The sequence below is a fragment of the Polistes canadensis genome, unplaced genomic scaffold, assembly GCF_001313835.1.
Source record: "Polistes canadensis isolate GaletaPanama2010 unplaced genomic scaffold, ASM131383v1 scaffold_116, whole genome shotgun sequence".
NCBI classification, from domain to species: domain Eukaryota; kingdom Metazoa; phylum Arthropoda; class Insecta; order Hymenoptera; family Vespidae; genus Polistes; species Polistes canadensis.
The window spans coordinates 166,973-180,261 of NW_014569663.1; the positions used below are offsets into that span (position 1 = coordinate 166,973).

General features: G+C 30.4%; 1 protein-coding gene across 5 annotated transcripts in view; it reads right to left on the bottom strand.

Annotated features, from left to right (window-relative positions):
• Positions 1–13,289, bottom strand: part of LOC106787843 (diuretic hormone receptor-like) — a 28,770-nt gene that overhangs the window by 13,473 nt on the left and 2,008 nt on the right. For 4 of the 5 annotated variants that reach the window (XR_001381845.1, XR_001381846.1, XM_014750558.1 and 1 more), the window contains exons 1-2: positions 8,004–8,242; positions 4,471–5,502 (exon numbers count right to left, since the gene is read on the bottom strand). Coding sequence is in view for 3 of the 5 variants with exons in the window: in XM_014750558.1 (XP_014606044.1) it covers positions 4,471–4,801 (331 nt within the window). In the remaining 2 variants the exon portion in view is untranslated. Of the gene's footprint in view, positions 1–4,470; positions 5,503–8,003; positions 8,243–13,289 lie in introns of those variants that run through there. The other variant, XM_014750557.1, reaches the window with a different exon arrangement.

The following is a 13,289-nucleotide window of genomic DNA, read 5'->3' on the forward strand; positions in this document are numbered from 1 at the left end:
ACGGCGAAAGAATTGGGTCGAATTGAAAGTACGTATTGATGAAGAATATATCAAAGAGACAATAAAGTTAAATTAAAATAGATTGATCATAACAAACTGAATTAATTGAAATCACAACGTACAGGCTATGAAAAAAGTCTTTCATAAAAGTCTTTGAAGAGGAAAGATGAACGTATAATTGAATTATATCTAGTAAACGTAAAGCATTTATATCGTAATAAATGAAAAGCGATCGAACCTACGTAAATAACATATTCTTCGTAGGATAAAAAAGAAACATCGTCGTTAACGGAGTCATTAAGGTGTGAATTATTGGTTCATATGTTATAAAACATGTCTGATGAGATACAAGAAGAATAAAGAAATCGAAAAAGACGATATGTGGATCATAATAAATCTCTAATATATCTTTTTGAACAATCTGAAAATCGATCAATGCATCTAAATAAACATATTAATAATGTAAATTCAGTTGTAATCGATATATAATAGTAGTAAATTCAGTTGCAAACAAGACTTTTAATATGGACAGCAGTATTACCCATTCTAGTTAAATGTAAATCCGTAGCATAGCCGCGTAGTCCTGTTATGTTTTACTACAGATGTAGTAATGAATATAGCGCTAAGTCAATATTAATGATTGTACCCTTGGGATTAATTGGCATGTGAATAATTGCTCACTAAAAGTTTAAATCCTCGTTTTCTAGAAATAGGAAAGGACACTGGAGACCTGCTTTATGTATTTATGTATCAAGATTTTGTTTTTAAACTATATTTATTATTTTCTTTATATACATTTCGTAAAACGTTATAATTAACGTTAATGCAATGAAAATTGACAAAGAGCTTAATTAAGATCGTATCTTCTTCAGCGAATAGAAGTTTTTTTTTTGCAATAAAATCCTAATGTATTATATATGTTCAATATATACATACTCGTATTTATATCACGTATACGTATGTTATATACGCATATTACATAAAAATGCAACTATTATTTTATCAAGATACAAGCTGTCATTTATAGAATAATAGACAGTTCCATAGAGATGAAAATGAGGAGAAAACAAGATTTAAAGCAACATCGAATGTAGAAGAACGTTATCGGGCAAGGTAAAATATCGATTCTACGAACGATTCTCGTCGTTCTATATCGTCAATTACACGAATCTCTAATAATCTATTATCTCGGTGATATTGACTCTGTAACAGTGTATGAGAAAACAAGAGAGCAACTACATTAACGAGAATTCACACATATCGAAAATAAGCGAACATTCCTTCTATATATCAATTCTGGCGTCACCTACTGACGTTAACATTTTTATTTATAAATATATTTGTGTAGTAAACGATGAAAACACGTACGAAAAATGATTGCACAATCATTTAGCGAGAAGAACTGTATATTATCTTTAAGAGAATTAAAGAGACAAACAATCTACAGTTTCTTCAACAGAAAACAAAGGAAAAGAAAAAATTTAAAAAATCGAACGATTTCTTTACCGATATCTCTTCGAGAACATAAACGTAAAATGTACCATTTTTATTGATTCACCTAAGTGAGATTTTGTTAGCCTTGAGAAGATGGCAACTCTTAATTAATTCGACTCAAGACAATATTTGAGTGGCTTTTCCTTTCGCATTTAGCATTAAAGCATCTCATGGCATTTCCCTAAGGGTCCTTTTCAAGCGTTTCTCGAAAGTCATAGCCACAAGACCGTCATTCAAATTCATACGCAAATTTAATTACACCATCGAGGAGTGTCGACTCGTTTCTAACATTGATATCTTTCATTTCTTTTCTTTTTCTTTTTTCTTTTTATTTGTTATACATTTACAAATTATTTTCTATTATAAATGTGAGGGATATTTTCGATTCGTCTTGAATATTATTCCTCGTGGTTCTTGTTAGTATCTCTCTCTCTCTCTCTCTCTCTCTCTCTCTCGAATTGATTGCATTGATTTTCAATTCGTCCTGCATTGATAAGACATAAATTCAATTAGGATCGTCGATCTGTGAAATACCGTTGGTATATGGAGATATTTCAAAGACGCTTCCCAATCCCATTTTTCGTTCATCTCTCATACGAAATCTATTTTCTATTTTTCTATTTGTTTCCCAGGTTAACGTGATTTAGATTTTTGGATTTATAACTAACGTACAAATAACTACTATAACTATTCATTTAAATTGTACAATAACTAAAATAAATACACTTATATTCTGTTGAATTTATTTCATTTTGGTTTGATCGAATCGTATAATACAAAGCTACATATGGCTCAAAATTATGAATTAATATTATTAAATCCATTGTTAAATCTATTGTGCTAAACCAAAGTAAGCGATTATAGTAAAAGTCTTTGAGAAGCTTTTCTAGTTAATTCTCATCGTTAAGTAAATAAAATAATTAAATGTTGTACCAAAGTAACGATAAATGGATCATATGCGATAAAGCCGAAATGCAATCACAATTTCAGATATTCGTGGAGCCATTACTATAAAATAATCGAAGCGGCAAATATACTATTATCTGATCGATATTATAATATGAATATAAAGCTTTCTCTATTTGTTTTGTTTATTAATAAAAATAATAATATTAGTATAAAAGAAAAATGATGTATATGAAATTTCATTTTTAAATGAATCTTTTGAAGGTATACGCATATATATCTACTTTTGTGAGTTATCGAGAAACTTTCGGAAAAGTAATTCAGATTAATTTTTTCCTCGTAATGGATTAAATTTCCAATTTCCGATTCTCTTTTAAAGACTTTGAAGTCCTTATCAACGGAGATATAAAAATCTTAACGTAAACTGATGGCAATGAGGAAGGACTTATCCGAATACAAAAGAATCTAATTACAAATAAATGTAGATTATCGTTTTTCAAATTCTAATTTAAAAGCTTCCCACGTAAACAAAGCTCGCTAAGGAATTATTTTGAATAAGTTTGAAAAATATAATTTAGTTTGCAGGGAGAGAGAGAGAATGAGAAAGAAATAAAATAAAAGAAAGGAAGAAAAAATGAAATGTGAAAAGAGTATGTAAATAAATCGAAGACGTAAAACCTGTGTATACAGGTGCACGCTTTAGTAATTAATTTTTTCTTTTATACATTCCATGGAACAGAATGTTTTCAATTACAACAAATTTTTTTCAATTTCTTTTTCTTCTCTTGATTATTATGTCCATTTGACCGTACTGCTATCATTATTTTATTCGTTATAAATTCTAACGATGACGAATACAAAAAGAATAAATCTTTCAAATTTTTTATATTCTATTATAATATAAAAAAAAAAAATTCTATAAATATTTCTTGCTGCAATAGTAATGTAATAAAATGCTTATCGAGAATAAAGGAGACGTTTTACGAATTCCAAGAAATTCCAGAGTCTAATTGTAGACATCGGTCAGAAAATATTTTGACCTAATGCTATTCGATATTTCGCATTGAGAGATTCTCTTTTAACTTTCCTAAAGTTCGAATACATGACTTCACTCTAAGGGCATACCAATTTAATATCCATCATCTCGTAATTTAGTATAGTGTTCGAAGCTTTGTCTGGAAATATGGTGGGATAATATTCGATATGATTAAGTCTAAAAGAATAAATTACATAATGATTCTCTTTTTTAAATGTATGCGGTAAAGTACGAAATCCAGCATTCTGTAGAATTTTGTACTTTGCCGGTACATATATATGTTGCATGTGTGTATATGTTTATGTATGTGTATATGAGTTTGTATGATACATCAACGATGTACTTCTATAAACGAAGAGAAAATACTTCTAGAAGATATTATCTCTCTTTCACAGTGTAATTAATTAAAGTGAAAGTAATATACCGTTGGACTTGGATATTTATTTCAAGAAAACTAATTCGTATATCGTATTTAATCTTTAAAATAACACTAAGGAAAAGAAACTGAATTACGCTAAGATGTATTATTCTTGAGGCATTCTCCCGAGAGTTGGTTTAAAAATTTTATTCGAGTTGACGTAGCACAGACGAAAGAAATTCCTGATGGATTACAAGTTCCTTTACAACAACTTCCTCTTAGTGGTATTACATCATGATAATGTAATCCAATAATAAATGACTATGAAAATATACCTAATAATGCTTTTTTAAACCTAACTCTACTAATCTGCCGACCCCCGTTATTAATTCGAAATCAAGTATTATACCAAAATTCATCATACTTTCGAATAATTAAATAAGAAACTTTAAAGTAAACGTTATAAATACTTGGATATAAATTGTAAAATGAATCTTGCTTGGTTTTTAATTTTTAAAGAACTTAATTAATAAATGACAAGTAACATTCTTCCTTTAAAGTCGTCGCATGAGGAGACTTATTTTTTTTCTTTTTCAAGAAAGGACTGCGAGTGAAGAAAAGAAAAGTGAAAAGAAGTAAAGAAGAAAAAAAATGAGAAAAAAGCTTTGATACTTACGTGTATTGTCGTACCGTATGCCATTAAGTTCTTCGAAGCAAGGTAATACGGCAAGAGTTCCCGGTGAGGTGTAAGGCCAACAGAGTAAAGAGTCCCAATTAATTTCGCAGCCATCACGGCCCTCCGTGACTATTCCTTCTTTAACACCATCATTGATGGCTTGACGTTGGTATCGTTGTTCCAACAAAAGCTCTTGATGCTGTCGTGCGAGGCACTTCAATTCTTTCTCGTTGTTAAAGTCCTCCTTGAAGTCCGTAATGTACTTCAAAGCGTTTCGCACGTAATTACGATCCATAGATTCGTCGCTGTTCGACGACAGCCAGCTAGCCATGTCTTATTTATTTTTCTCTCTCGTTATTTCGGAATTTTTCTTTTAAACTTAACAAAATATTGGGATTTAATCGATCAGAGAGAGATAATTGCGAAAAGATCTAAATTGGCAGATTGCGCGAGAATAGTCTCTCTTTTAATATAAAATTCTATTTATTCTTTTTTTTTGTTTCTCCAATTATATTTTTTCTTCTTTTTTCACAACTTTTAGTAAGTACTTTAATCTTTCTCTTTCCTTCTAGTTTTTAATTGTCCCATATATGCTATAGTAGTTACTGCACAAATAGAATATCGTTTCTATAAATATTCTTTCTGTTTCTGTTTCTCTTCCACTTGTTGTCAAATATTTTTTACTTTGATCTATTATCTAATATGCGCGTATCGTTTCCATGACTCTTTTCATTTCGTATGAGGTTACTCGTAACAGAAAAATAAAATGTAAGATATTCTATTCTTGTCTTTAACTTTGAATCGGAATACGTCCCACTACATCGTAGTTTGTATGGATTAAAAATTGCTAAAGTTGGTAAGGCTCAAAAGAAAAAGTTATATACGTTTTCTCTGATATTCCTTATCTCGTTACAGCTAAAGTTAATAATGTCACAGATATGCCCTGCGGAAATCAGCCGTTCCTTTTATTTCCCCTCGCTTCGTTATTTACGTTGTCCATACGTGATGCTTTGCGTTGGTGTTTACTGCAAACTGCATTTAGGAAAAAAGAAAAAAGAAGAAAGAAATCCATTAAAACGCTTTTTTACCACAATCGCAAGTAGAATGAGAAAATAAATAATAACGTCAAATATTTGCGTTATCATAAACAATATTTTCTTAACTCCTTATCTACGATACTAAAGTTCGTAATTATGTTTTATTTTTTGTTAGAATAATCTCTATTGTAAACAATCGTACTTCCATTTTTTCTTATGTTAGAAAGAACAGAGAGAGAGAGAGGAAAAGAGATACATTTGAAAATCCATTAGTGGTATAAATAAGGAAAAGAAAAACCAAAAAGAGAGAAATTGTTTTTATAAAAATCAAGATATTTTAACCTTTAGAAAGAAAGTTTTGTAATAGTATTTAAAAGCATCTTATTTTGTATTAATTAAATTTAAATGAGAAAATGTGTTGTTTCTTTATCGATAAGAAATATCCTCTCACGTTTCCCCTTCATAGTTAGAATCACAGGACGTTCCTATAATACGCGCTTTATTGTCTCAATAAAGGTCTGAATCACATCTACTCGACCAATGAATACGATTCTTGAGAAGCATCTAGCGAAACTCTCGAAACGTCAAGCGAATTATCGATCCTCCACTCGAAAGGACGTGCGTCTGGTAACCATTACGCGTGATCTGGTAGCACCTTCTCTCAATACTAAGGAAATCCGGCCTTAACTTTCTATTGTCACGTCGCGTGCTTACACTTCATTGATATCTTAAATCGATACGCTATTACTAAATAGTGATAGATAGGTGGATAGAGAGAGAAAGATATAAACAAAATTAATAAAATACAAATGTCATCAAATTAAGAGACATTGAGAATCTACATTGCATAGAAATGGATTAGTTTCTAATCTCTTATCACTATTTAACAACATGTGGTGCATAAAAATCACGTTTGTCGCTTAAAATTATAAAATGGAAATTGCAATCCAATTTACACCCCTTTTGAAATCGATCGATGCAATTGGTTTAAGATCTTTGAGATCTTTTGAACGTTAGACAATTAGAGATATATATATGTATATAAACAAAATTAGTAAAATTCAAAACTTATGAAAGTAAGTAAATCATCAAGTTATCAATCCTTTTCAAGTCGACTGATATAATCGCAGTAAGATCTTTGAACCATGGTAAGATATATATTAAATAAAAATTTTAAATTTCGTCTATTCAGGAATAGATTCTTCGAAACCCTCTAAACGTTATAGGATAATCTTCTTGACGAATCCTTCGGGTCCGATAGTGTCTTTTTAAGTTACTTTGGAAATTTTATGTTCAAAGACATGCTCGGTCTCCATGGAGTAATTCCATTTTTTCTTTTAGATACGGGTTATGTTTTTCACAAAGAGAACAATGAAAACGTGGAAGAACGAGAGAGCGGTGTTGGTTCGCGACAAAAAGTTCATAAAAGTATATACGCTCAGTGAAATAGTACTCGAAAACTTCCGTTGAACTAATTCTACGAGTTCTCTGCTCTCATGATCGTGCTTATGAATTCCCCTTATTGTTAACGTTTTGTACCATGCAACGCAACGTACGGCATATTACTCGAGAATGAGACATTCTGAATATGTACCGGATAGAAATGGATTATATTTTAATCTTGTCGGAGAATTAGAAATGTATATGTTATTTTAATACATTTATATTTAACTATATTTCACACGTGGATATAAAAAAAATTAAATTTTATTTAATTTATTTTAATAATTCGATTGAAACGATTACTTGAAAAAATTATTTAAATATTTGTAGTATTTTTCGTTATTCAATTAAACATTTATTTCGATGTATTTAATTAATTATTATCTTCTTAATGGCTTTCTCTCTTTTTTTTTCTTTGCTTCTTTTTCTATCTCCTATTTAACGTATATATCTATCCGACAACGAGAGATCGACGATTAAACGCTTCACGAGAGCTTTCGGCTAGATCTTTCGCAAGAGCTTTCGTAGTTCCAGTTAATGGACCACCCATTTAATGTCGATGTACGTATATATATATATGTCTTTTTGAAATTCTGCAAATGGAAGTACGATCGATTTTTCCTATTTATATCCAATGTATCTCTAACTTTTACTTATTTTTCATTTTATAGAAATTAATTTGATATCTACTTTCTATGGACATTCGATCGTTGCAACTTTATTTATCAACAGAAAAATTGTTCGGAATATTGCTGATAGTATCTAATATTTTAACTTAAAGGAAGAAAAAAAAAACCCAAGGAAAAGAAATAAATTAAATGTTAAAAGTTTAATCTCATATACTCATATAAGTTTGTCCAGATAAGTTAGCGAGAAGTATCAAAGATATTTAAAAATTTATCTTCTTGAAGATTCTTTTGAAAGAATATCAAAAACTTGCTTTCAAAAGAAAAAGAAAAATTATAATAATTATTTTCTCGGCATAGAAGAAAAGAAGAAAAAAAATGATTTTACGAAAGATTTATCGTTAACTATATAATGAAGTGTTCTCACACTGAAAGGGTAGTTGCATCCTTCGTTGATAAGAAGATACGACAGGGCACGTGGCGAAGAAGGAAGAATAATAATAATAATAATAGGAGTCTGCGGAGTCATTCGTGAATATATGAAAACCGCGAAATTCGGAGAATGCACCACGTTCTCGATATGGATTTTCGTCTGCACCAGAAGCCGGCGAGTACGACTGCCTGCCTCTCTCAACCTCGCGCGTTCTCGCGAAACTCTCGAGGAAAACGAAAGAGGAGAGGAGAAACAAGGGGGAGTGGAGGATGTGTCTATGTTTCCATGCCTGTGCGTAGATGTATAAGAGTACGTGTTTCAGTAGGTGGAAGAAGGGAGCATGCGCTAAGATCCTTTATCATTCTGCGCAGGTGCAGATGAAACGCGCCGAAAGGACTTCCTCGACTGTAAAACGGATAAAAAAAGAAAAGGAAATGATAATGATTGATACAAATAAAGAAAAGGAAAAAACAGATTACATTTCGTATAATTTTTCGTATTACACTCGAAAAATAATTTAAAATATCAGATATTTATTTCATTTGTTAAATTAAAATAATATAAATCAATATACGTTGAGTGTATAAAAACATAAAGCGAAATGACGTTTTGTTTATTCACTTTTTGGTACTTCGAATTATTCAAATTCCTTTTTCATAGGAAGTGTTGTCACGAGGATGCCTGAAAATCGCGATGACACCGTTTTCTTGCTGGAAAATGTCTTGTCGATCGAAATGTGTTTAATACGGCGTACGGTCAAAGTTGGATGAGTAAACTTGTTTTCAAAGTTCGACAAGTTCAAGTTTCACAGAAGCTTTCTTCTTGTCTTGGAAATTCCCTTTCCATTTCTTTTCTTTTTCTTTTTCTTTTTCTTTTTCTTTCTTTTGTTCCTTGTCGGGGAACATTTTCTCTTGGGTATTTTATTTAAGTTATTTATAATTTACATCATGCATGAAACTTGCACGTTGCATTTCTATGTTATATGTACGTTTATATGTGAACGATAAATTCGTGAATTTAACGAAGCATAATAAAATAGCAAGACTATAAGGTAAAGTATCACACGTGAATATGAAAGAGAAAGAAATAGAGATGGAGAAAAAGAGAATGAGAGAAAGGTCGAATGAATAAATGCTGGATGAGAGATCGGAGGGATATCGTACCGTGTACTATGTGCGTGCGCAAGCACGAGCAAATGTTGTTAAAGAGAGTACACGTTCAGAAAATAATGATTCTTCCATTCGTGTGCAAATTTACGTAGATTTATTATCATTCTGATCGTTTGAATCGTATTCGGAATTATGCACTTCAACGAATTTATATTGAAATCATCGAATATTTCTCTTCCTTTGTATTTTTCATGCTTTGTGAAATTGGTTATTAATAAAAATTATCATTTATCAAAAGACTCTTTCAAAGTTCAAGAGTTACTTTTTGTCGTGTTACTGTCAGAGAAAATGTTGTCATCTGTCCATCTCAATAGAAGAAATATTATATTTCCGTAATATTTGTACAAATTGAAAAAAGGGTTGGTTTGACAGCTTGTCAAGGATTATAGACAATATACAAACGTTTGCCGTAAATAAAAACATACTCGATAGATATGGTTTTCTACGCGCTCGCGAATTGACGCGATCAAATATTATTTTAAATAAAAACATTAACAATCTATATGAAAAAGAGACAATTAATTCTAAGAATTACACTCTAATTAAAATAATCTTTTTTACTTATAGTAGAGAGCATGTATATTATTGTTATACTACGTAAGCGTGTGAGGTATGTATACATGTGTATCTATTGTATATAGACTCGTAAAAAAGAAATGCAATCTTCTATCGATTGCTATAAATTTCAAATTGATTGCCAGCAATTTTACGATTATTTCCTGGTTGTTTACTATCTCTCAAAGTTAACATTCTGTGTACAAAATAAAACTAGATTTAAGATACTAAGAGAGTTTAACGTTAAATATAATAAAAAATATTTAATACGTATTCGGGGTAATATTTCATTGCACATAACTCTTTTATGATTTTTAACTAATATTTAAGACATATTAACTAGAATATTTTTTATGCGTAGAGAAGAGTCAATGCAAAGTCTACTTATTGTCTGCTATGAAAAACATTAGTCTCGTTTTAATCAATTTAGTATCCTGTCATGGTATACATGAAATATTCATCACGTCGTAATGGGAAGAAAGAACAGTCGAAAGTGTCACGGAATTGAAGAAGGTGCGAGACATTATTTTAAATTTAAATCGAAAGAAACTGACTCAGCACTTTAATAAAACGAAGAATTCTGTACCTTGACTGTAAAATATTAACTTACAATTCGGATTTCATCATATAATTCTTAATAATCTATGTAAAGATTGGATTATGCAAATTTATAAAGAAATAATACAGTCTTTTATTGATTTTATATTAAGTATTATGCTATAATAATAAAACCTCTTATTCAAAATGATATAATAATTATTAATAAATAAACAGAAGTAATTTTATCGACTTTCAATCCCAGAATGATTTGCAATAACGAGTAAATATGTTTTCAAAGTTACTATACATACCTACACTTTTATATCCTCACGTAATCTTGTTTTCGGCATAAAAAGACGTAAATATAAAAGACGATTTTGATTACACCGTTCTCCATATAATATTACGACTTTCGCATAAATTACTTAATCGTAAACATTTGAAAACCCATAAATCGATATATAACGTAGGTAATCTTTCTTCTAAAATATGCAACGCATATTTCAACGTCTATACGAAATAGACGCTATTATGTATGAGTTTACTAAGGTATTTTCACAAAACAGTTGAAATCCATTCAACTGAAGTGATATCACAAAAGGTAAATCACAGAAGACGTTTAAATTTCCCATGTATCTCCCATGTTTCATATGAAATCGTACTCAAACTCAAAGTGGTCCAAATTGAACATGCGTACTAAATATATATATAGTTATATTCTCCTTAATGTCTGCTATTCCATTTTGGAATGGAAGGACTCGTGTGAGTGTATAGCGATATACTGTCAAGTGTCAACCCGATAGTGTGCCCTTGCTGCCATTTGCCAACGTCGAGATCTACAACTCGCAATTCATCTATATGTGTGTATGTGGTCAGGAATAAGTGTTTAACGGGAAGCATTTACAAGATATTAAAGCGTTAAATCATGTTCAAGTGAATCTTGTAATCATTTTGGTTGAACGACCGGTACAAGAACCGAAGCTATTCATTTAAACGAGCAAAGAAAAGAATATTATCCAAACTATTATCTTACTTTTTGCCACTAAAAAAAAGTTTGGCCCTACTAGCTAAGGAGATTAATGTGATGGAGTGGTGTTAAATACACCATCTTTTACTTCTACCGAAGACAAATGTTGCTGACGTTAGGAAGGAAAAGTGAGAGATCGTTTATCAAGATACAAATGACTATCTTTAAAAATACTTTCTTTTTTTACCTTAGATACGTCACACAATGGTATCGATTCAATTATGTATATAATTAATAGATATTTAGAAATAAATTTAGTTGATAGTGATCATGTTTAAAATAACTTTTATTCTTTAGTTTCGAAATTCCAATGACCCTCTCGTATATTCATAAAAACAATAAACAAAGATTCATATCCCTGTACTCATTTTCATTGATAAATAACTATGTTCCCCATTCTTTCTTCTAGATTCTTTATGAAACAGCATATTTTCGAAGTCTGAAGTTTGAAATTCTTCCCTCAACAATGTTGGTACATACATACATATATACATGTATACGAGATGCATATATCGTATAAACGCAATCCTGAGGACGAGTCTTTGGCAAAACCAAGGGAGAAGAAAAAAAAAAGTAAAGTACAACAGAATATGTCTGATATTCTCTTTCGAGAGAAATAAGTAAAAATTCACAAAGGATAATAACATTTCTCTCTCTCTCTCTCTCTCTTTTTCTTTTTCTTCCTTCCTCTTTCGTAGAAGAACCCTCAAGCTTTTTCGACCTGGGAAAAAATGTTCTACCTACGATACATCGATGTAAAAAGATTGAGGGTTGTGGTTGGAATAGCGGTGGAGCTATTAGATTCACGATAAAAGGCTGATCGACTAACCTTCCTTATGCATTTGCGAGATAACAACTAGATATATTTAAATGAAGACATTACTATTTATTAGCTAAAATACGAGAGAAAATCTACAAATAAGAAGTAGTTTATGGTTATTTATTTATATTTTAGGTTGATATTTACAACCCTATAATCGTACTATGACATCAAACATACTGGTTACTATAAAATAACGTTCGTGTTTCGCAATACATCGTGAAGAAAGTTTTCTAAAGTTTCTTATAGCGAACGTTTGAAATTGGATCTTCAAAATATAACTTCTTTCCCTTGACTTTTTGCCATTCGAGTTTACAATGGCAAATCCGATTGATACTACCGTGAAATGAAATTCGTTCTGTTAAATAGACTTTTACGTTTTAGAAGTATCGTGTATTCGATTACTTTCTAAATATATCTGGTTTTCTTTCTTATAATAAATAAATAAAACTGTAAATAATACTCTTCGTTTTCTTATATTTGTATGTACTTCAAAAAATATAAACTTATTGTTAGTTTGAAACAGAAAAGAAAAAGAGAGAGAGAAATGAAGAAAAAAAAACACGATAAAATAACATTTGATATCTCCATGAAGTCGAAATGTTCTTTTATGATATTTTCGAGATGCAATATTTTGTTACGTTTAAACGTCTATTATTTACCATCGAATTAGAATATTTTCAAATTAGGATTTCATCTTTAATACCTAAAGTATCTATTTTTTTAAACTACGGTTAAAAGAATGTAAAAAAGATATTAGTAAAAGTGGAAATTAAATTGAAATATAAGATGTACGTGCCAAGAAACCATTTTCTTTGATAATGTTTACCGAAAGAAAATGAAGTCGAGAGAAAAGAAAGCAAATAGTTACGTTTCTAAATAACCTTCGACACGCGATATCATTTTATTTATTTTTAGACCATGACCATGGGTGTTCGAATTTAGAGTAAAAAAAAAAGGAAAGACAAAAAAGAAAGCCTGTCTTCTCCAGAGAAAGAATCAATTTAGATAAAACGTATTCGTGACTTTGATTTCTTTTGATAATAAAAAGACAACAATTTTCCCTAGGAACGTTTTACTCGCACGGAACTTTGTCATGACCTTTTCACAGTCTTAATGGGACGCAATAACGCAAAATGTTCTGACTAAAGGTAAAGTACACAGTTGGG